Source organism: Macaca thibetana, chromosome 7, assembly GCF_024542745.1.
Source record: "Macaca thibetana thibetana isolate TM-01 chromosome 7, ASM2454274v1, whole genome shotgun sequence".
NCBI classification, from domain to species: domain Eukaryota; kingdom Metazoa; phylum Chordata; class Mammalia; order Primates; family Cercopithecidae; genus Macaca; species Macaca thibetana.
The window spans coordinates 152322865-152348107 of NC_065584.1; the positions used below are offsets into that span (position 1 = coordinate 152322865).

The 25243-nt window shown below is 40.4% G+C and overlaps 2 protein-coding genes across 8 annotated transcripts in view; both read left to right on the forward strand.

Moving 5' to 3' along the window:
* Window positions 1–25243, forward strand: part of MAP2K5 (mitogen-activated protein kinase kinase 5) — a 261654-nt gene that overhangs the window by 184019 nt on the left and 52392 nt on the right. For all 7 annotated transcript variants that reach the window (XM_050796342.1, XM_050796344.1, XM_050796343.1 and 4 more), the window contains 2 exons: window positions 17814–17840; window positions 18153–18185. In XM_050796342.1, coding sequence (XP_050652299.1) covers window positions 17814–17840; window positions 18153–18185 — 60 coding nt within the window. The remainder of the gene's footprint in view (window positions 1–17813; window positions 17841–18152; window positions 18186–25243) is intronic.
* The window catches only part of PIAS1 (protein inhibitor of activated STAT 1), a 465384-nt gene continuing 454332 nt past the window's right edge, over window positions 14192–25243 (forward strand). Inside the window, exon 1 of the mRNA XM_050796302.1 lies at window positions 14192–14195. The gene's annotated coding sequence lies outside the window, so the exon portion shown is untranslated. The remainder of the gene's footprint in view (window positions 14196–25243) is intronic.

Genomic DNA, 25243 nt, shown 5'->3' on the forward strand with positions numbered 1-25243 from the left:
AAATTCAGTTGACTTAAAAAACATAATGGTGGGCAATGGTTTGTTTAATGACACCATAATTTAGGAGAAATGAAAAGGATTGCCTGCTAAAAATTGTCATCCTTCATTCAAACTTTACAACAGTGCCCTGCATTAGGATGATAGCAAATCCATTAAGGAGACTTCTCAGGGGATGCATCAGCTCTGGCATTGGGAAATTTGGCAAGCAAGATGCCACAGGAAAGTGAAGATAATACAGACACAAATGTATTTAAAGTACTTTTGCATGTATAAAAATACTGTTCTTCTTTTGGCTGCAATTCCTGATCTTGGTTAATAAATTACATCAAAATGACCTGAAGTTAAAAAAAGGGAAAAAATCTGAGCAAATAGTGCCCCTGGTATTGTAAAGCTTTGAATGTTTTCACACCCCATTAATTTATTACTTCTCTTTCTTCATCTTTAAATTTCATTTTTTTTTTCAAAAATTCTGACTCCCCGCTGCTGCAGTGATTTTCATCTTGTTGTTAATTTTCCCTGCTCCATATGGAGCTCCAGACATTTCACCTGGAGGCTGTACTAGATTTTGCTGTAGTGATCGTACTTCCGGAGGCCAAAACTGTCATTTAGGGTTCCTGGTGCATCTGTCTGCGCCAGGCTTTTCACTGGCATGGGAGAGTGTGAATAACAAATTGGATGCACCTGAGATTCGGATGATTAGTGTGTTTTGTGAATCTCCACGACTTGTAAGCAGATAGCTCTGCGGGGAGGAGGGCGCTCAACAGCGACTGTGGGTGAATCTGTACTCACACCTTACATTTGGGGCTTTGCAAGGGAAGTGCAAACATCCTAGGCAGTCTGAGTGCAGAGAGAGTAACAAATATTTCATCCTGCCTTGTCATTGATTAGAAAAGAGCCTTTAATTTCATTTCACCCCATGTTGTGATTAATTTGCATTCTTTGTCAGAAGTTAATGGAGTTTTTTATGGTTCACTCTGAAATCCTTGAAGACATCAGACTTGATCTGATGTTTATACAACCGCCAGCGGAATTTTTTCGTTTGATTGATGGCAAGCTTGATGTTATTCCAAACGGCTTTTTAAGCTGTTTTTAAGAATTATTTGAATAAAATGCAAGCAAGATATTCTTGTAACGATCAAGTTTATCTGTTAAAAATCTGTTTCAAATAAGATGATAAGTAGTAAAAAAGGATCAAAAAGATGAGAGAAATAGTGAATAGTGATGTTATTTGTTAAAAACACATAAGAATGGCATTCAAATAAATTATTGCAGTATGCGGAGAAGATCACTTTTATTAGAAAAAAAATACCATCATCTGGCCAAACAGAATAATTAGGACTAGGATCAAAGGAAAGTCTGAATCTTTGGGATCAGAAACTTTTACTACCAATTGGCTAATTCTCATTTATTCTGCCAGCTTTTGCCACCAGTGTACAAAATAGAGATTTACTTTTCTTAACTCAAGGAGACAGGGCTGTCAGGCCTGTTAGCTGAACAAAATGATGACATATTGCTTGTCTCAAAGAGGCATTCTTAAATCCCAATACTAGGTAAACATAGGTAGATAATAAGCGAAATATATGCATTCTTAATGATATAATGACTGGCACCTTCTACAGGATAGTTCAGAAATGAAAATACCCTGTTGTTAAAACCAAGATACTTCTGTCATTCTTGGGTAAGAGAAATGTGTGTTCAACCCGTATACACTACATATCAAAGTGTGAGAGGAGCTGTAGGTGGCATTTGCTACAGAACCTCCTGCTATTAACCAAGGAAATACGTTTTGCAAATGCTTTTTGATTACCAATAACATGTTTGATTTGGGAGCTTTGCCTTGCTTCAGCAGATTCTTGCTTTGCTGTAACTGCTGCTAGTGAGACTTACTCATAGGTCAAAAAGCTACTTATCTGAGGACTTTCATTTAAAACTGATTAATTTATTTGCTGCATCTGAAAGTTTGCTAAATAATTGGGTAGTTTTAATTGAAGTTACTGCTTTCTGATCCTTGTATTAACATGATCTAAGGTCCTTTTTATTATATGCAATCCATATTATTGACCAGATTTGCCTTGTTTTCATTTAAATGTAAGCAGCTTGTCAAGGAGAAAATATTTTGTTTAACTTGGCTTGGAAACGTGCTATTTTAATGTGTTTTGTTTTTTTCAATTGACAGACTGTCTTTTAAACATTCATTTATTTTGCAGTAATAAATTGTGCTCTGGATAGAGTATGTGTTTCAGAATAGAGTAGAAAGCGTATGTTCTTAAAACTATTTAAAGGCCGGGCGCGGTGGCTCAAGCCTGTAATCCCAGCACTTTGGGAGGCCGAGACGGGCGGATCACGAGGTCAGGAGATCGAGACCATCCTGGCTAACACGGTGAAACCCCGTCTCTACTAAAAAATACAAAAAACTAGCCGGGCGAGGTGGCGGGCGCCTGTAGTCCCAGCTACTCGAGAGGCTGAGGCAGGAGAATGGTCTAAACCCGGGAGGCGGAGCTTGCAGTGAGCTGAGATCCGGCCACTGCACCCCAGCCTGGGCGACAGAGCAAGACTCTGTCTCAAAAAAAAAAAAAAAAAAAACTATTTAGAAACATTAAACACTTTTCAAATGCTAATGTTGAAGTACTTGAGTTTTTACACTTAATTTTATTTGTGTTTTAAAAGCCTTTGACTAATATATTGTTACTAATTCTAATGTTGATTGTTTACTAATGTCTTGTATTCAATGTTAAATTTAGACCACAGATATCATTTTCTTTTTTTTTTTTTTTTTTTTTTTTTTTTTTTTTTTTTTTTTTTTGTTGAGACGGAGTCTCGCTCTGTCACCCAGGCTGGAGTGCAGTGGCCGGATCTCAGCTCACTGCAAGCTCCGCCTCCCGGGTTCACGCCATTCTCCTGCCTCAGCCTCCCGAGTAGCTGGGACTACAGGCGCCCGCCACCTCGCCGGGCTAGTTTTTTTTTTTGTATTTTTTTAGTAGAGACGGGATTTCACTGTGTTACCCAGGATGGTCTCGATCTCCTGACCTCGTGATCCGCCCGTCTCGGCCTCCCAAAGTGCTGGGATTACAGGCTTGAGCCACCGCACCCGGCCTCATTTTCTTATTTATGTTTGCTGATCACGCCTGGAATTGCAAAATACCTAAAAAGTGTGCACTCTTTGAAAAGAAGTATTAGAATCTATCCTATGTTGCATAAACTTTTTGAAGTTTGGAACATCAAGGATTTAAGTAAATTTTTAAATACACAGTTTTTTGTGTGTGAGGTCTTTAATCAAGGAAAAAATAGCAATGAGTAATCACCCCAAACTTCAGGTACTCAGCTTTAATTTGCAAGAGTTTAAAGGGGCAATATGCATGCAATTTTTTTTCTAAACAGATGTCTAGTCTATATGTTTTAATTAATTTTACTTTTGTTCTCACTATTTAGGATATAGACATTTAAAATATCCTGATATTTCAAGCATAAAATCAGATTTATATTCCATAAAAATGCAGAGACGAAATTTGAGTGACATGAAGATGTTCACTTATACACATTTACTTCTTCCTAGGAATTTTTGAATTGCCAGTGTCAAATTATTCTCCATATCTTGCATACTTATCAAGAAGTCTCATTATTTTATTTGCTTAGCCTATGCCAGAAACAGGAGGTGGGTTCCTAGTATATCCTTAAAATAGAGCAGAAATAGAAGAGAAATCATCCCCAAAGTGTGGGTAGCTTAGAAATGTGAAATTCTTCATTAAAGATAAATTACTTGTTAATACTTCAATTGAGATATCTGTATTTGGCCAGATAGGTTTGTGATTCGTGTGTTGTTTGAAAGCACTAACCTCATGTTGGTTTGATTCTGTAGTACCTTCTAAACTATTGTATGACATACATTTCAATTCAACGTTATTTGTCATTGAGCACCTACTCTGTGCCTAAGTACTAGGAGCACAAAAATGAAACAGATGCGGCCTCTGCTCTCAGAAGAGTCCAGTCCAGTTGGAAGAAAAACATAAAACCAATGGCAGTTGATATAAAAGGAGTCCTCCAGGAGATGGGATGCTCTGACCTCAAGAGGAAAAGGGAGTGTTCAGCTCACTTCAGGAAACCAAGAAGGTTTCACAGAGTGGATAGCTGATGCTTGAGCCAAGGCTTTGAGGCAAGAAGGACAGGACCATGGTTCCTTTATAATTTTTAAATAATCAGTTTAGCCCAGAAATGGAATAGAAGGTTAAAGTCATGAACTTGGACACCAAGTCATAATAATGAATTTGGTGTCCAGTCTGGCTTTTACGTGGCAGCTTTGCTATTATCTCTCCCTCTTAGGCTCTGTGGTCCAGGAAGCCTTCCATTTCTCTCCCTTTGCAAGAAGCATGGGAAAGGATGTGCTAGGTACTCAAGTCCAAAGGAGGTTCATCTGGTGAAAGATAAAGGTCTAAAGCAGCATATGTCCTTCCAGTACTTTAACAGTACTACTGTTGTTACTTTCATTTCCCTAACAGTTTAACAATTCTTCTAGGTAACTTTTAAAGTAACTGTGGGAAGGAAGTAAGAAAAGAGAGGGGAGCATGGTAGAGGAGGGAGTTTATGTGTCAGGATGGAGATGACAAGTGTAGCAGGGACCAGATAGAGAAATTGGGTTTGAGAATTTTGTGAGTCCCCTTGACATGACTGAGGCTAATCTGAGGTTGGAAGCGATTGCATTTTAAGGTCTCTGCCCCTGAAGATAGTTGGCACATGCCCCAGAGGGGTTCCCTGCCACCCTCTAGAATTTGGCTTCGTATATCACAGGGCATTTTCTAGACTGCTGGGGAGAAATTGTCATGATCAAATGGACTAATGCCTAAGGGAGCACTTTGAAAAATATAAGGTGGTAAACAAGAGCTAGGTAATATTAGTATTATTTATATTTCCAGAAAGTTCTTTAGGGATTTACCTATGTAACTCTGAAAATATATGACCATGTCTCACACCAGGTAGGACTAAAATGAATTATTTTTCTGATCCCACAAGAGCCTTTCTTTACAGTCTTTCTTTTTTGAGTTATAATTTATCATTCACAATCACCATCATAATATATAGAATTATATACAGAATCTCGTCATTTTTAGTTCAGTTACTGGGGACCATGATTCCCTTACAATTTTTAAATGATCAATTTAGCCCCCAGAAATAGAATTGAAAGTTAAAGTAATGAACTTGGTGTTCAGTCCAGCTTTCACATGGCAGGTTTGCCATTATCTCTCCCTCTTAAGCTCTGCGGTCCACTAGACCTTCCACTTCTTTCCCTTTGCTTTTATTGATGCAGTCTGCTATTTTTTTGAATCATAGGATTTCAGCATGTGAAGAGATCTTACAACAATCTAGTCCAACTCTTAGATTACAGACGAGGAAACAGGAGTTCACAGCCATTAAATGACTCACTCGTGATTACCAGGTATTCAGCAACAGGGCCAGAATGTCTCCCACTCACAGTGCAGTGGTCTTTTTACTCTAGAGGGATGGTGGGGGAGAAAGTAAGATAAGGCATCCAGAGATTGTGAGCCTAAATGACCATCCTTATTTCACACACACATCCACTCAAGTACTGCCTCCAACTGGTATGTCTGCAGAGATGAAAATTACTGTCCCAGGATGCTCTGTGCCTGCCAGGTAATTGCTGACTGGCTATGGATCCCTGGGGGGAGAATGGTCCTCAACAGCAGTAGTAGCAGCAGCACCAGACAAAGACATCAACCTTTATCATACTCTAGTATTTTACTTATCACCATTCAGTATGGAAAACTTGGGTAGATTTGGGGATAGGGGCTCATTGACTTCCAAGTTAAAAAGGAGACCGACCTGGCCGAGCTTTGCTTGAGCACAGATTACTTTTTAGATGTTTAACAGTTATGGATTAATGCCTGGGAGGTTTGGGAATTCTTCCTCAACTAAAATGTTAATGATGCTAAGAACCCAACCCTCTTCAGTGCCAATAAAACAGACAGCTAAGTTTATTGAAAAATCAATGAGTTGCCTAAAAGGAGCAAAGAGCTGATTCGATTTAGGACTGGAGATTGCCAGGACACACCAGGTGGAAAGAGGGTCCCAGAGACCACTAGGAGCCAGGAAAGGAGGCAGTTGTCTGTTTATGCACAGAACCAAGGTGTCATCTCCAAGGAATTTTGGGTAACCAAGGCAGCCAATTGGAACCAAGTGTGGACTGTTAGGATGCACACATCAAGGTCTGCAGATGGTAACCACCACTCGGAAAAGGAAAGAACAGCTTGGGGAATAGAATAGGTTTTTTTTTGTTTGTTTTGTTTTGTTTTTTTTGAGACTGAGTCTCACTCTGTCACCCAGGCTGGAGTGGAATAGCATGATCTCAGCTCACTGCAACCTCTGCCTCCCAGGTTCAAGTGATTCTCCTGCCTTAGCCTTCCAAGTAGCTGGGATTATAGGATTGCACCACCATACCCGGCTAATTTTTGTATTTTTAATAGAGATGAGATTTCGCCATGTTGGCCAGGCTGGTCTCGAACTCCTGACCTCAGGTGACCTGCCTGCCTCAGCCTCCCAAAGTACTGGGATTACAGGGGTGAGCCACCATACTCAGCCTGGAGTAGTCTTATGAGAGAAGAAGCTATTGGCCTACAGGTTCAGAGGAGGAGAGACCGAAGGGGTAATGAAGCTTGTGTTGTTTTATTTTCTGTTCAGAAACAAGTTGCAGAAAGCACTCTTCTGGGCATAAGGTATGAGGAGACCTGGACTCTAGGTCTAGTTGGTAAAATCCTTTAAACGAAAGAAAGTTCCAGGCCGTGCTCTTTGGATAGCCCTATGCCTTCTTGGTAGCCAGGCAGCTGGAAACACTCAGTGATTCAGGGTAGAGGGCATAGGAGGCAGCAAATGACACACCGAACAAGTGACAAATTAAGTCACTAACAGTATATGATTTCCACCCAAATACACGGACAGAGCTAACCTGAGTTCTGGTCTTCGCTTTTATTATTAGTTGCTTGACCTTCTTTCTTTTTGGACTTCAGCCTCCTCACCTGGAAAATAATGGAAATGCCCTAGGTTAGTGATTTGCAGAATTGTGGGTAGACAATGCATAGAGGGGATGGGGTCCACACACACACACATACACACAACCACACGAGCAGCTCTGCTTCTGTCTGGTAATTTTTAAATGCATCTAAGTAATATCTTATTTGAACAAAGTTATTTGGTAAATAGAGTCTGAAAAATGCTGAACAGGATACTTCTGTGGTCTGCTTTCACCTTGGATGAGCAGCTTCCTCCTCCTGTCCATACCTTCAGCCCTCTTGCTCATCACCATCTGCCCCCGATTACTTCCTTGGAGTTTACTGAAATCTGATTGTACCTATATCAAAATATGGGAGTTATGAAGTAAAACTCTGAATCAAATATCAAACATTGGAGCCAGGTGTGCTGGCTTACACCTGTAATCCTAGCACTTTGGGAACCCAAGGCAGGAGAATCGCTTGAGCCCAGGAGTTTAAGACCAGCTTGGGCAACACAGGGAGACTATGTCTCTACAAAAAATTTAAAAATCAGCTAGGTGTGGTGGCACATGCCTATAGTCCCAGCTACTCAGGAGGCTGAGGAGGGAGGATCACTTGTGCCCAGGAGGTCCAGGCTATTATAAGCTATGATCGTGCCACTGCATTCCAGCCTGGGCAACAGAGTGAGACCCTATCTCAAAACAAACAAAAAAGAGATAAAAGAAAGAAAGTCAAACAAACTTTATCCAGTTCATTCTTGATCCATGCCTTATTTTGTTTAAATCTATTTTGAATTTCATTTACAGTCAAGCCAGTAAGACACGTTAATTCACAAGATTATGTGTGACTATATATATGTGTGTATATATTTTTTTTTAATTTTTTTTTTTTTTTTTTTTTTTTGCGGTGGAGTCTCACTCTGTCACCCAGGCTGGAGTGCAGTGGCGCAGTCTCGGCTCACTGCAACCTCCTCCTCCCAAGTTCAAGCAATTCTCCTGCTTCAGCCTCCCTAGTAGCTGGGATTACAGGCACGTGCCACCACACCTGGCTAATTTTTGTATTTTTAGTAGAGATGGGGTTTCGCCATGTTGGCCAGGCTGATCTCAAACTCCTGACCTCAGGTGATCCACCCACCTTGGCCATCCAAAGCACTGGGATTACAGGGGTGAGCCACTGCACCTGGCCAATTTTAAGATTCTTTCCCTCCTCATCCTGTATGAACCATGTAATGTTATGCTGCAATTATAGCTGATCTCAAAATCTCAGTCAGCCACATCCAAATATATCATGGTAAAAAAAAAATTCAATGATATGTGGAACCAAAACCAATGCAGCAACCTTTCTTACAATGCCTAGAAACATCACCGTGTAGTAGGGAGCTTTAGGGGTTGGAAGGATGTGGAGAAGCTGTCTTAGAAATCTATAGAGCCCTGAGGGAAGAAAGCAAAACTCCAGAGAGTTGTATTTTGTCCAAATACTGAGTGATTTTTAGAGAAGAGTGCAAGACCTGTGTTTAAATCTTAACTCTGCTACTAGGTTTCAGGAACCTTTACTAAGTCACTGCTTTCTGTGGGCCAGCAATTGTATTCTATCCATCTTTTGGGTCCTGGAGTCTACTGCAGTGCCTGGCATAGCATAAGGATATGAAATTGATAAAGTAATTATGTAGCCCAAGTTTACTTTTTACATATTGGCAAAGCAAATTTTGCAATCACAGGGAACCAAGAACACAAATTCTGAGGCTCTAAATCAATTGTTTTGGCCCCTTTCTTTTCTTCCATGTCCCATCCTCCCACTGTACCCTGCCAGCATGAATACCTGAGCATAACACCTTCTGAGGAGATGTGACAACTTGTCTTCAGACTTTGAAGGTTCTCATGTCAGAGAAAATGTAGATTTGTACTGTCAGAGGGGTAGAAATGGGGCAAGGGATGGAAGGGTCAGTCAGAAGACAGTAAGCTTCCCTTTACCAGATGAATTCAGACAGAAGCCCCATCAGCAGGGGTGCAATGAAGGAGGGATTTAACATTAGATAGGGATGAGGAGCCAGGTTAGATTTTTAAATCTTTAAGGTTTTTTTCAGACCCCAGGAGTCTATAATTCTACTTCAGCATTAGCCAGGCCTCTCCTCAGCCAAACAAATAAAAAGGGAGAAATAACAGATAGAAACATCTTCAGACTGTCCAGATTCTGTAATTGCTTTTATCATTCACTCATTTTGACTCTCAAATACTCTGTCAGTATGAAACACATCAGAAATAGAAGAGTATAGGGCCAGCTGCGGTGGCTCACACCTGTAATCCTAACACTTTGGGAGGCTGAGGTGGGTGAATCACTTGAGGTCAGGAGTTCAAGACCAGCCTGGGCAACATGGTAAAACCCCGTCTCTAAAAAAAATACACACAAAACAAATAGCCAGGAGTGGTGGGCACACACCTGTAGTCCTAGCTACTCAGGAGGCGGAGGTGGGAGGATCACTTTAGTCCAGGGAGGTCAAGGCTGCAGTGAGCTATGATTGCACCACTGCATTCCATCTTGAGCAATAGAGTGAGACCTTGTCTCCAAAAAAAAAAAAAAAAAGTGTTTCCTTTTCAGTCTCTGATATCTTTTTCAGTATATAAACCTGTAAGATGTATATACTTCTCTGCTTTCTCTCATTTGAGCCAACTGTGTGATAGGGCTATCAGAAATGTGAATGCATGGCCTGGCATGGTGGCTCACGCCTATAATCCCAGCACTTTGGGAGGCTGAGACAGGTGGATCGCTTGAGGCCAAGAGTTCAAGACCAACCTAGCCAACATGGCGAAACCCCATCTCTACTAAAAATACAAAAATTAGCCAGATATGGTGGCATGCGCCTGTAATCTCAGGTACTCAGGAGGCTGAGGTAGGAGAATTGCTTGAACCCGGGAGGTGGAGGTTACAGTGAGCTGAGATCGCGCCACTGCCCTCCAGCCTAGGTGACAAAGTGAGACTCCGTCTCAAAAAAAACAGTGAATGCACTTTTAACCTCCTTGAGTCTCTGCTGTCTGGTGTATCGGGCCCAAAACATGGTGATCTAAGCCTGTCAATCCGAGGTCTGTGTTTAGGTGTGGGTGTCATACTTTATGAGGAACATACACATATGGAAACGAATTCAGACGAACGTAATTGTAGTGGTGGAGAATGGGAAATCATGCCTGGGTTCTTCAGGCAACTTTCAGGTTCAGGTAACAGAAAAACTCAACTCAAAGGAGCCCTAACCACAAGGGGAAATTACTGGACTGCATGACTGAAAAGCCTAGTCTTGCTTGTTGGTTTTAGCTGGGACTTGACTCAGCAAGTCACATTCGGTTCTCTCATTAGTAGGCTTCTTCCTTCACAGACCAAGAATGGTTACTGGGGTTCCTGGAGCAACCTACGTCCTGTCTGAGAGGGGAACAGCAGGTCTCTTTTCCTCAGAGGCAACCAAAGTTCTTAGCCTGCAGTTTGATTGGACCAGTTCAACTCCCTGTGCCCAGGGGATTTAGATGTTGCTGGCTAATTTAGGCCTGAACCACCTACCATACCCTAGAACTGGGGGCAAAGTCATCTTCCCATGGAACACACGGGCTTCTTGGGGGTGGGGGAGTGTTGTTGGAGTATCCTTAGTAGTAAAGGGGAGAAGGATAGAGGGCAACCAAGATACCAACTGATCATAAGGAAGAAAACAGGGATGTTTATTCAAGAAAGACAACATTGTGGAGATATGACCGCTATCTTCAAATATGTGGAAAGCTGTCTTTAAACTTATATGCCATAGCTCCAGATCATGGGCACATCTTCTAGAAAGACATACTTCTTGGATTCAGAATAAGAAAGAACTCCTTTTTTTGTTTGTTTGAGACAGAGTCTCACTCTGTCACCCAGGCTGGAAGGCAGTGGCATCATCTCAGCTCACTGCAACCTCCTCCCGGGTTCAAGCAGAGTTCCCCTGCCTCAGCCCCCTGAGTAGCTGGGACTACACGCACCTGCCACCCCACCCAGCTAATTTTTGTATTTTTAGTAGAGATGGGGTTTCACCATGTTGGCCAGGCTTGTCTTGAACTCCTGACCTCAGGTGATCTGCCCGCCTCGGCTTCCCAAAGTGCTGGGATTACAGACGTGAGTCACCACCCCCAGCCCAAAAAGAACTTTTTTTTTTTTTTCTTGAGAGGGAGTCTCGCTCTGTCGCCCAGGCTGGAGTGCAGTGGCGCAATCGCGGCTCATTGCAAGCTGCGCCTCCCGTGTTCATGCCATTCTTCTGCCTCAGGCCTCCCGAGTAGCTGGGACTACAGGTGCCTGCCACCATGCCCGGCTAATTTTTTGTATCTTTAGTAGAGACGGGGTTTTACCGTGTTAGCCAGGATGGTCTTGATCTGACCTTGTGATCCTCCCGCCTCAGCCTCCCAAAGTGCTGGGATTACAGGTGTGAGCCACCGCACCTGGCCAAGAAAGAACTTTGTTGACGGTTTCATCTGCCCAAAAGAGAATCATTGGAATCTCATCATTGGAAGTCTTGTAGCAAAGACAGAATACCTATATGTTTGGAATATTATAAAGTGAATTTCTGCATTAGGCAAATAATTATACTAGGTGACTTCCAACATCATGTAGAGGATTTAAGCTAACAGAGGTGCAAACGAAATGAAAGCTCCAGAAAAACCGTCTCAGACATTTTGAAACATTAAAATGTTGCTGTAGCAGATTTATTTCACCATAAAGAGTAGGGTAGTCTAAAGGACCTTTCTCAGAAAAAGCAACACCTCCTTCCCCCAGTTGCCCCTTTCCCCTGTCTCCACACACAATTAATATTCTTAAACTGGATTCTGAAATAAGGCCACCCTTCTTTTGGGACAAAGAAAGGACAAAAGTTTGATATGGCAAATGTCTAAAATCTTCTTCAAAGTTAGGTACTTAATGGACTCTGTGGCCAGACCTCGTACCATTAGGAAAAAGATTTTATAATTCACATCAATCATTTTAAATTACAATTCTAAGCCCCTGCTTTCCTTGCAGAACTCAAGTTTAAACATTAAAATGTGCAATTACCAAGAGGAAGATTTACTATGGCTCTTATACACCTATGTGGGGTTGGACATGCGCTATGTCAATTTTAAATACACAAAGGATAAAACAGTATGAACTGGCAGCCAGGCCTTTTTTTTTCCTGCTCACTGACTGGCAGACCCAGCGAATGAATAATGTTTCGCTGTACCTCAATGCTCCAGCTGTTGTATTTTGTGTGAAAATGCATTGTCCTTGATACTCAGGAAGCAGTGAGAGCCAAGTAAACTAATTTATGGCTGTGATGATTTTCTGTCTGGTCCCATCAGAGCTGTGCCCTCCTGTAGGCATCTTAAAGCCTTTCTGTCCTACCTAGCTGCTTGCTAAATTGAGGGATATGCAGTTTTTGCTTTTCAAAACTGGTTACTCCTGAATACAGCACCCCAGCTGGAGTCTGAGATTTGGGCCAGAAAGAAGGTGCCAGTGAGTAGATCTTAGAATGTGAGAATCATTGTTTCTTTCTTATAACCTATTGAGTAGCTGCCTGCTAAATCCTCTTGTGACTTTTTTAGGTCCCGTGAAAATATACTAATAGACGCACAGACATGATAAGAACTTGAGCAAGGACAAAGGCTGATGAACAGGGGAGATAGGATTGCAAAGTGAATTATATGTGTTCACCTGAAATTATTGGAAGTAGTATATATTATCCATTTATTTTGTCTCTTAATGCATTTAGTATCTTCACATATCAGTTTGCCAAAAGTCCCATTTGTAGTTAGCCATAGTAAATTTTGTTCTCTTCCTTTATTTAAAAGTAATTTGTTTGGGAGCTTTTTAAGGTAGTGGTACTAGGCAATGTATATAAAGCTTATCCTGTAGCAGTGGTTTTGTTTTTCTCATTGAAGGCTTTTTGAGATATGGACACTTTGTTTTTGCAAGTTGTACTGGATTGGAAGTGGTATTTCCCTAAGTTTTAATACCCACACAGTGCCAGATAAAATTAGATTGATTGCTGGTACCATTTCTTCCTTGGGTAGGAAAAATGAACATGGCTCCTGAATAGGAAGCTCTGGCTTCTCTAGCTCATTCCTTCACTTTGTAGACGAGAGCTCTAAGCCCCACTGAAGGGAGGGGGCTTCTGGGGACCATGGGCATCTGAGTAGAATCCCAGGGGTCTTTCTCACTCCAAAGTTCATGCATTTTTCTCACAGTGGACAGCCTCCTAACCCAACTGTCAGGGTCAGGCCAGGCACTATCTATGACTTTCGGCGCTGCTCCCCTTTGAGCCTCAGCTTCCTTAAAGCAAAGTGAGTAGATTGAACTAAATCATCTCTGGGGTTCCTTCCCTTCATAAATACTTTAGATCATAATTCTTCATTTAGAATATGAATGTCTCAGTTTTCCATAATCCCTGTTTATATTTAGCCAGGGTTATAGCTTCATGCATCTGATTTGAAAAGAGAGTCCTTGCAAAATAGCCACAGCTCCTAAAATTTGAAGTTTAAAAAAAAAGAATAAAGAACTCAACACTGAAAGCTAGAATGTAGGCCAGTCACGGTGGCTCACGCCTGTAATCCCAGCACTATGGGAGGCCGAGGCGAGTGGATCACGAGGTCAGGATTTCGAGACCATCCTGGCTAACACGGTGAAACCCCGTCTCTACTAAAAATACAAAAATTAGCTGGGCTGGTGGTGGGCACCTGTAGTCCCAGCTACTCAGGAAGCTGAGGCAGGAGAATGGTGTGAACCTGGGAGGCGGAGCTTGCAGTGAGCCAAGCTTGCGCCACTGCACTCTAGCCTGGGCAACAGAGTGAGACTCCGTCTCAAAAAAAAAAAAGAGAAAAAAGAAAGCTAGAATGTGATGCCAGTAGCACAACAAATGAAAATGCTATTCTTTAAAAATTCCAACCATATGATTTAATTTTATATTTCTTCTTTCTATTTAAGAGAAAATAATACAAGCTTGAAAAGCAGTAAATATGTAAATATGTAAAGAGAAAATTTGTCAACTGATATTGGAAGATCTGACCTAGGTCATACATAAATCTTACAGACAAGAGCTGCAGGGCAAACCATAATTTCAGAGAGTAAAGGAGAAAATGAAAGCTATAGATAGCTGGTGTCTTCTCTAAGTTACATAGGTAGCTTCATTTTAGTTTTCTGATTGTGCCTCTGAATATAATGTAAAAGGGGCTGGTAGCAAGGTCTGTTTTACCCCTTATGTAAAAAGCTCCTCTACAGAGAGCGAAGCATAAAGTGAGACTTCCAAAATTGCTTTTTATCACCAGAGTCATTGGCTAAATAGTTGAGGCCCCACAAGCAAACTTTTACATGGGCAATTTCCTTTCTAGCATCATTTTTCACAGTCATAAGTCATGTTATAAGAGTTTTCTAATTGCTAACTAGATAGTCCTTGTAAGGAAATATATGATAAATGTTACTGTAATAATACCAAGACCTAACTGGTACTTGTGGCTGCCTTTTATGAAGTCATTCTTCCCCCATTTAAACACATAAGAGTCTGTCTTACATCGGAATGAGACATAACTATCCCCTATTAGTGTGGTTTTAAATCTTGAATCTAACAGCTAATGAAAGAAAAAAATCTATGCCCAGAAAAGGGAAGAGGTTCATTTAATTAGTCTATCAAAATGCTACTAGTTCTAGAAACTGATTAACAAAGTGTGTGACTGGAACAATTATTGTTCTCTCATTGTCCCAAAGTACTAGTTAGACATAGAAAACACTCAATACACGCAAAATGTATAAGCAGGAATGAGGGCTTGGACAAGTTAGTTATAAACAGCATTTCATATGTTGTGAGGTGCAGACAGTACATCAGCCCTAACAATATTATTGTGTTCCTCTGAACTCTGCTCTCACAGCTAAGCATTTCGAAGGCAGACCCAGAATAAAGATAGGCATTCACAAAGCCAACATTTTATATTGAGGACCTTTGCTTCCACTTTTAATGTGCTATAAAACTAGGGGCTTCACTTTTTCATGAACTGTGTGCAAAAGCAGAGGCAATGACTGGAGGTTGACTGTTCGGGTCTGTTTTATGGTTGCTGTGCCTGTACAGTAATGTGATCTTGAAAAAGGTAAACAACAAAGAGTTTAGCAGTGAAAAATATGCCTAATATAAATACAGCCGAGTACATGGCAGTTCAGAATTTTAAAAATATGACTGTGGCATTAAATTTTCTGGTGGAATTAACAGAGGAACAGAATACAGCCTTTACGGCAATATATCTGAGACAGAAAAAGGAGATAATACATCTAACTCTATGGTCTATGTGGCATTCATATAAAGAAAAGCACAGTAGCTTTATTTAATTGAGAAAATGAATCAATTACAATGATGTTACATCATCAAATTCTTGTGAAATAGAAGATATAAGTCACTGCATTGTGTAACTGTTAAAAAGTAATTGAGTATCTTAAGCCTTTTGAATCAATTTCAGGTACTGGCGCTGCTACCTTAATACAAAATTTATGAAGATGATTTCATATAATATGTTGCTATCAAAACTGTATAATAAAACCTGATAACATCTCTCTTTAAAAACCTGGGCAAAACAGTATAGTTATAAGATTATTTTTAAAAAAGACTTTGATATTGCTGTTTTTCTCTTTCTTTTAGTAAAGAGCAAGCATAAATAGTACAATTTTAAGTTGTCTTAGACTAAGCTTTTAACCTGCAAAATAGGGCAAACTAGAGGCTTTCTTTAAGACCTCAGTTCATGAGGAAGTTTCCTCCCCTCAGTTAATCTGATTCACACAACTCATATGTTACTGGGGACAGTGTTTCATAATCCATTTCGAATTCATTTTAAAACCTCTCACTTAGAATGTTTGCTGCATGTTCTCCTCAGAGAATGTTGTCATCCCCCTGAGTCTTGGAAATTTGTGAAGCTCATTCTCTTTGATGTCAGAAATGGATTTCTGATTCTTTGTTCATTACGAATAACTCTGCTATTGAAGTAGATATATCTTACTAGGAATGTAGGGGTAAGGGGAGCATCAGTGTATGCTTGAAAAAAAATATATAAAAGCAAACTCCATAGGTATCTCATGTCATAGGAGAGGTTGTCCAGGCTTTTCAGTACTTTTTTAAAGGTGGTGTAGCTTGTTACTGAAATTCTTAACTGCTTCAGGGTGGTGGTTACAGCTCCACCTTCCCTTGTAGTATAAATCTTTACCTGCAGAATCTTGGCTGGAAGTACTCATGGACTGGAGGAACCAGAATAAGCAGTAATTCAGGACAACATTAAGCAGGGACTATCAACATAGACTAAGCCAGTCAACCTGGGACAGAGGTTTCCCAAAGTAGTGATTGGGGAGGAAGTGATGAAAAGCCAGTAAGAGCAATGAGTGGGCACCATGTTCATTTGACAAATATATGGGAGAACACTTTAAAACATTCAGGCAGTAGGAGGAATGGTGTGCTGATCAGCCACATGGATGCAAAAGAAATGCATAAACGTAGCTGCAGCTCTTGAGAAACTCACAGTCTAGGTGAGAGGAACCAACATGTCAAAATGGATAATTTATCAACAATACCATACCAAGTATAAATGTATATAAATCCAGTTGTTTTCAAATAACTCTATGACCATAGGCAGGTGTAATACAGATGCTGGAAGGAAACGAGCTCTGGAGGAGCCCCAGTACCACCACACCCTGGCCCTGAGGCCTCAGGCCCGGACCCTGTCCTCTGGTAGGCCCAGCTTTCCCACCATAGAATAAAGATGATCATCCCCGCCAACCTCAGGGTGGTTGTGCAGATCAAATGAGTTAGTATATGGGAAAGAATTTTTGTAAACACCTATAAAAACATATAAGGGATTATTACTAGTTTCCGTGTATTTTACCAGCTGGTTGGAGCTCAGTTATCTCAGAAAACAGTTGACCCATCAGTATTTGGTTCCTGAAAAGTTCTCTGTTAGAAAATGTAGTACCTGGAGTTTCATTTTCATTGAGTTTATAATAACTGTAGGCTTTTTTTTTCCTGGATGGGGAGGCATTGAAGTGTTTACTACTTTAATGACTAAGTGGATGTTTTATTAATTTTTGTGTCACGTTTTAGTAGCTTTCTAAGAAATTCAGTTTATCAGTGTTAAATGTGTGAGCAACCTGCCTTCAGAATGTTGATCAGAAACACACTCTTACTGGACTCTGCTTTTATTCCCTAAAAATCAGTGTAAAACTTGCATGAATTTTATTTTCCCAGAGAGCATTGCTGCCCTGGAAACAGGCAGAAGGAACTTTGGAAAAGGTGGAATCGTTACCTCACTCCTAAGTTAGGGGCAAATACTTCAACCACATAATTAAAGTTTTCTTCACAAAATAGGGAATTGTGAGCAGACACTGGCAGGAATCCAAAATTCTAATTTCTGACTATGATTTAATTTCAATTTTAAATAAATCGGTTTTTAATTTAAAAAGAGTGAGCTTCATAACATTAGCAATGATTGCAACATTAAGCCCAGTGTTCACAATCTAGCAATATAAAACATTATTTATATCTGAATCGTAAACAGCCTTTTGAAATGGATTATGGTTTTTCTCCCTATTCTAATACAACCTGGAGGGTACTAAAAAGTGTTGTGTGAAATTAACATTCTGCTGACTTTCGCCTATAAATGAGAAGCGAGCTATTAACATTTGTGTATTTTCATTATGTAAATTGTGTTAACACATGCCCACAAATTGCCACCAGCAATGCAATAATTTTCTCTCAGTGATCATAATGTGTCCAAGTGAGTCATTTTGATTATGACATGCTAATTACATATTGCCTTTTTTCAGATTCAGAAAAACCAGGGATCTTTAATGGTAAGCTTTATGAGTTCAGAAAAAAATTCACTTTTCTTTTTCCTGATGGCTGCTTCCTTTGCATGCTTGAATGCCTTGTTTTAAACTTAGCAAATTGCATTTTGAAGAAAATGCAAACCTTTAACTGCCTGTATTAGATTAGGTACCATTAGAAATAATAGAACATCCTGAGCATCAATGTTTTTATAAGAGTTTGCTGTTGTTGATTAATCTTGCTATATTTTATTGCATTAATGATTTTTTTCTTTCCACTCCACTGTAAAGATATTGCATAGAGGCTAATACTTTTTCCTCTCTTCTTTTCCATTGCAGCCTCTCCAGCTTCTGCAGTGCATTGTTGATGAGGTGAGGCATCGTCTTATGTGCTTTCACTCCTAAAGTCATTCCTAATGGTGTGGAAAGCTTATATTTTGTTTCCTAATGAAGCACAATGCCCAACATCCTTGGAGCAAGTTGTGTTGTATGGCTCTGAGCTGTGTTACGTGAACTGGCCTTGTCCTGAATCCCACTCTTCTGATTCTGGCCAAGAAACCCTGCAAAGACAGACTGTCCCGCAGGCTGGTCCTCAGGGGTATCAGATGCCCTAAAGACAAAACACAATAATATTAATTGACCCTCTCCCTGGCCAGATGGGGATGGAACTGGAAATTTAAATGGTATCATTTTTTTCTGCAACAGTTATTTAAAGTCATTCAGTAGGCAAGGGTCAGAGTTGAAGAGCAAGCATAAGCTGGGTGAAATTTGCCTTCCTTGAGTTATTTACCCAAAGCATATCAGAGCAATAAAAGGGCTCAAAAACTCTAGGTCAACAGTTCAGCTTTAATTTCCTAGTTAGGCATTTTTCTCAGAATATACCCCTAACATGTTGTGTATTCTAGTAGCTGGAAACCTGTATTCTCACATTTTAATTGAGCTTACTTCTGATCATCCTGCTCCATTGAGTTCCACTATTCCTTTGCCTTCATGAGGCTAATCTGCCTACCTTTCTCTCTCAACCAACTTTGTCTACTTCTTATTCTGACTTTAAATTCCTTTTCTGTAAATCATCAATCTTATAATACACAAGACTTTCAAGAAACATTAACATTTTCTTTAAAAAGTGAGCTTTTTTGGGCTTGGGTTTGCCTACTAGCAATGTTTATTTTTTTAAACTTGAATTTTATAATATTTAAAACACTTGTAATTAGAGAGGAAAGGCAATAAATGATTCAGATAGGAAAGTTTGAAAGAAAAAAATCGTAATTCATAATTATTCCTCTCAATTAAACATCTGCATAACCAGTTATGAGATTTGGGAGAAAAAATAAAGATCCTCCTAGGAAAAAACCAAACATACACACATATCACAATAATAGTAAGAGTGGGGCTCTAACATCCTTAATGGTTGCATCAGTCAGTCCATATATCCCCTACAAGCCATAAACCATGTTGATGTAAAAATGAAGGCATCGTCGTGAAACAAATGGAGGCTCCATTATCTCAAATATCAGACAGACCTCCTGGATCTAATAGCTCATCAATATCCTCTGTCATCTTATATTCCAAAAGCATACTATCCCCATCAGAATCCTCCCAATTTAACTGGTTTTCCTGAGGTCCTCCTCCGGTTTTGCTTGGGGAAGTGCCTGGGGAAACTTGCCTACCCAGTTTTGTGCACAGCCTCCTATATTTCCTGGGCTCTCCCGTTGGTCTGCCAGGCTCCTAGGCATCAGAACATCCAGGTAAAGGCATTCCTTGCCAATACTATATGTGTTTCTGGACAGCTCATTTGAAGGTTTTCTGCATCAAATAGATATTTTCATTCCTTATTTAAAGTAGCAGTTATTGCTATTCAATTTAAAATATCTTGTTTAATTTGGGCAAAATCATGAGACTTTTGAAATTACCATAGGGAGATGTTCTATTTAAGGGATGAAGATTGATGAAGAACAATCATGTGTAACTTAAATGGTATATTTTTCTTCATAGCATTTCTTTCTTAGTCAAGAGAAAAATGTAACTTAGACATCTATTCCTATGTACTCTAAAACCATTTTCCTTGTGGAAACTTGGGAAATGAACATTGCCTTTACTAAAACCAGGCTGATCTTGGAACTGAGCTGATATTCTGCAATAAAAGTATTAGGAAAGGATTGGCCAGATGACCTGCCTTAGACAAGATGAATCATAGCATCTCGGAGAGGAAGAATTAGTGGGATCCTGTACTTACTGTGCTTGTCCTGTGTCTGTCAAAATTCTCATTGCTGTGATGCAGTGTTCCTCATAGGGTGGCCCAAGGACTGATTGCATCAGAATTTTTTGTTATATGCAAATTCCTGGCCCCAGATCACTGAATTAGACTTTCTAGGGGTCGTGCCTAGACTCTACTAGTTTCCCAGGTAACTCTCTGCACATTAAAGTTTGAGAACCACTTCTCAAACTTCTCTAACTGCTTGCCAGGGCTAAGTCTTCCCCTTTAGTTCCCACAGGGCGGTTAGCTAGCTAGCTTCATTTGCATCTGACTTTTAGGCCTTTTATTTGTGAATGAATATGCCCAGTTGGGATTTGAGCCGTTTTACTGCTTGGGAGTAGATTTACCCCATTGTGAAATGGGTATCTGATGCTAGTATGTACTATTTCCTGTTAGAGAAAAGTCAGATAAAAAATTACTTCCCCTGAGGGAGCCTAATTCAGACAAGATGGGTATATTTGGCATCACATACAAAATAGCTGTCAGAAAGCCCAGTGTGACATATTATTGTGTGGATTCAGCTTGACCTCCTGTTACGGCCTGGCAAAGAGTGAAGATGTAGTAAAACACCACTAAGGTGGGCAAGAGCCAGTCCTGGAGTGGCCAAAGATGAATGTTAGAGCCAATCTGGGAGTCAGGAGGTGGAATCATGGAACAAAGCCAGGGTTAGCTACCAGATGTCCAAACAGAAGACACCAAAAACTAAACAGGAGTAAGAATCATGACCTTGAAACTCAGACCACAGATCAGGAATTGGGAGGGTAGCCAAGGTAACAGGAGAATTGAACTCCAATCAGAAATCTGGGTGGTCCAAGTAAATTTTGGTGGGTGGTGTTTTTCTGAATTGGCGCTGGCTAGCTGAGGTGTAAGTGATAGCTTAAAGACATCATCTGGTGCCTCAGAGTTGCTTCTCAATAGAACTTTTTACCTTAAGGTCCTTATGTAATCAGGTCCTCCCTATGTCCCTGAATACCTGCGTTGTAAAGTGCTTTGGTTCTTTATAAGTGATGTGTGTCTATGTGTACCTGAAGCCTTAGCCATCTGATATCTTTGGGGAATAAGTCAGCCCCTATTGTCTAGATAACTGAAATTTATGACTGTAAGCTCTGACAGCGATGAGAAATTTGCATTTTTAGAAAGAAATGTTCCTAAAATCTATTTGTTCTTGGCAGCCTGTTGACGGAGTGTGGTGAATATCATTTAACCTTTTCTCAGTGACTTAGTCCCTTGTTCTGAACATGGTACTGAATGTAAACTTTGATGTATTGATGCCCTCCAGGGCTGTAAAATTGTGTGGGGTTTACCTTATTCTTTCACTGAATTTTGCCAACCATTTTGCCAGAGTGTTTGGCGTTGACATTGATATTTTCGGGCCTCTTGAAGTGTATAGAGCCCTTTGCCCCCAGGCTAACGCGCCTTACATGGCTATACTGCTCTGCATAGTACTTTTCCTGTGCCCTCTTGTGATTGCCCCTGTTCTCTATGGGTACTCCTCATTCTTGTCGATGGCTACCTTTTGTCCCAACAACCCGACCATCTGTCTTCAGTTTTTTTGTTTGTTTGTTTTGTTTTGTGTTTGAGATGGAGTTTTGCTCTTGTTGCCCTGGCTGGAGTTCTGTGGCACAACCTCCACTCACTGCAACCTCCACCTTCTGGGTTCAAGTGATTCTCCTGTCCTAACCTCCCGAGTAGCTGGGACTACAGACACACGCCACCACACCTGGCCAATTTTTTGTATTATTAGTAGAGACGGGGTTTCACCATGTTGGCCAGGCTGGTTTCGAACTCCTGACCTCAAGTGATCCGCCTGGCCTTGGCCTCCCAAAGTCCTGATTTCATATGGTACTTTTTAGTTTTGCTAAGGTCACTATCAGGAGTGCAAAGACCGAAGACAGGCCGGGCACGGTGGCTCACGCCTGTAATCCCAACACTTTGGGAGGCTGAGGCAGGCAGATCATGTGAGGTCAGGAGTTCAAGACCAACCTGGCCAACCTGGCAAAACCCTGTCTCTACTAAAAATACAAAAATTAGCCGGGCAGTGTGGCAGGCACCTGTAATCCCCGCTACTCAGGGGGCTAAGGCAGGAGAATCACTTGAACCCAGGAGGCGGAGATTGCGGTGAGCCAAGATAACTGCACTCCAGCCTGGGTGACAGAGCAAGACACCCTCTCAAAAAACACAAAAAGAAAAAAAAAGGAAAAAGGAGAGGAGAGGAATCTCATGTTCATGAAGTGGGGGCTTAATATTGTTACAACGGAAATACTCTCAAAATTGATCTACAGATTCAGTGTAATCGTATTAAAATCCCAGTAGGCTTTTTTGCAGAAATGGATAAACTAATCCTAAAATTCCCATGGAAATGTAAGGGACTCAGAATAGCCAAAACAATCATTGAAAAAAAAAAAAAGAAAACAACGTTGCAAGATTTATAATTTCTGATTTCAAAACTTACTACAAAATTACACTGATCAAGATAGTATGGTAGTGGTATAGGATAGACATATGGAATAGAATTCAAAGTCCAGAAATATATATGCATGGTCAATCGTTTTCTGATGAGGATGCCAAGACCATTCTGTAGCAAAAGAATAGTCTTTTCAACATATAGTGCTGAGATTACTGGATATCCATATGTAAGAGAATAAATTTGGACCCCTACCTTGCATCATACACAAAAATTAACTCAAAAAATGGATCAAAGATTTAACTGTAAGAGTAAAAACTATGACACTCTCAAAAGGAAACATAGATGTGAATCTCCATGACCTTAGGTTAGCAATGGTTTCTTAGCTATGACACCAAGAGCATAAGCAAACAAAAACAAAAGGAGGGCCTTATCAAAATTAAAAACTTGTGTGTGTCAGAGGACACTATCAAGACAGTGAAAAGACAACCCACAGAATGGGAAAAAATATTTGCAAATCGTATATCTGATAAAGGCCTGCTATTCAGAATATATAAAGAGCACTTACAACTCAATGATAAATAAAAAGACAAATAGCCCAATTTAAAAATGGGGAGAGGATTTAAATAGACGTTTATCTGAAGAAGATAAACAAATGGTCAATAAGCACATGAAAATATGCTCAACAATTAATTAAGGGAATGCAAATCAAAACCACAATGAGACACTACTTCATGCCCACTAGGATGGCTGTAATAAAAAAAAAAAAGAAAGAAAGAAAAACAGAAAATGACAAGTAGTGACAAGAATGTGGGGAAATTGGAACCCACATAAATTGCTAGTGGGAATGTAAAATGGTTCCATGGTTGCTGTGGAATACGGCTTGACCATTCATCAAAAAGCTAAACATAGAACAATTATATGACCGAGCAGTTCCACCTCTAGGTAAATATTCATTCAAGAGAATGGAAAACATATGTCTGCATAAAAACTTATACATGAACATTCATAGCAGCATTATTCGTATGTATATGAATACGTATGCTATGAATACATAGCTCAAATGTAGAAAAGAATCCAGAAGTTCACATTGGACCATAAATAGGAATGAAGTACTGATAAATGCTACAATATGAATGTACCTTGAAAACATGCTAAATGAAATAAATCAGACACAAAAAGCCACATATTCTATGAAATGTCCACAGTAGGGAAGTCCATAGAGACAGGAAGTCAATGAGTTAGTGATTGCCAGGGACTGGAGGGGAGAAGGGAATTGAGAATGACTATCATAGGTACAAGGTTTTTTTTTAGGGTGGTAGAAATATTTTGGAACTGGGTTGTTACTTTAAAAGGGTGAATTTTATTTTTTGTGAATTGTCTCTAAATTTTCAATGTCAAAGGGAAAAGTAGAAAGCAGAGAGTTTCTCTGTGATGGCCTGTGTTTAGTTGCTTGGCTGGATAGGATGGGCTTCAGCAGAAGAAAAGAGAAGACACTCTTAAACGACATTCCATTTTGTAGAAGACTACCACAGCTAGAAAAATTTGTATTTTTATTTACTTCAAGAGACATTTATTGAGCTCCTGCTTGGGTTGTGATCTCTACCAGGTGCCGGGATAAATCCCTGTGCTGGATGACTTCATGATCTAGTGGAAGACAAACTCATGAAATAGATTTGATTCATTATATTAAAAACTATAATAAAGCCATGTAAACAGTGCTGTGCAAGGTTGGAAGATGTGGGAAGATAGCAAAGCATCAGAGAGGAGATGATATTTGAGCTGGGCTTTGGAAATACCTTGATATTCACAAAATGAAAGTGGGGAGAAGATTGTCCCAGCAGAGGGAGGGGCACAACCATAGGTGTCTAAGTGTGAGGCAGCTTTGAAGACGAATAGTTGGCCCCAAGTGAAGCTAGAAAAAAATACAGGGAGCATCTCAAATGCTGTACCAAAAAGCGTAGGTGTTGCCCTGTAGCCAAGGGAGATGATTGGAAGGTCTGACATGTTGAGATCTGTATTTTTTTCTAAGACAGTTCTATTGAGGTGGGTAGTAGGAGAAATGAGACTGAGGGAGAATCTTAGAAGCTAGCTATTAAATATTGATTGATTGATTGATTGATTGATTGAGATGGAGTCTTGCTCTGTTTGCCCAGGCTAGAGTGTGCAGTGGCACAATCTTGGCTCACTGCAGCCTCCGCCTCCTGGGTTCATGCAGTCCTCCCACCTCAGCCTCCCAAGTAACTCGGATTACAGGTGTACACCACCACGCCCAGCTAATTTTTTTTGTATTTTTAGTAGAGATGGTGTTTCACCATGTTGGCCAGGCTGGTCTCAAACTCCTGACCTCAAGTGATCACCCACCTCAGCCTCCCAAAGTGCTAAGATTACAGGTGTGAGCCACCACACCCGGCCTTTAGAGGTTTTTTTAGTATTATTGTTATAAAGGAGGCTCTTCCCTCATTTTTCTCCTCCCTTTCCCAGTCCTCCATTTTCTCATCCCACTTTGTTCAGTGTCACCCTCTTCTAGAACAGAAATGTTAGCTGCCCCTTAGTCAGCCTGACTCACATAGGTAGAAGTGTCTAGCCATGTGGTTAACTTCCATCCTCTTCACTGAGCATCCAGGCTGGGCTGGCATCAAACAGTGCCTCCTTCCACCACTGGTCATCTTCACTAGCATTTCTAGAAAGCATCAGGGGAGCCACGTGCAAGTGGAGAGTCCATGTGAGGCCTCTTGTGAGTCCAGGTGTTTGGTAGGGTAGATGACT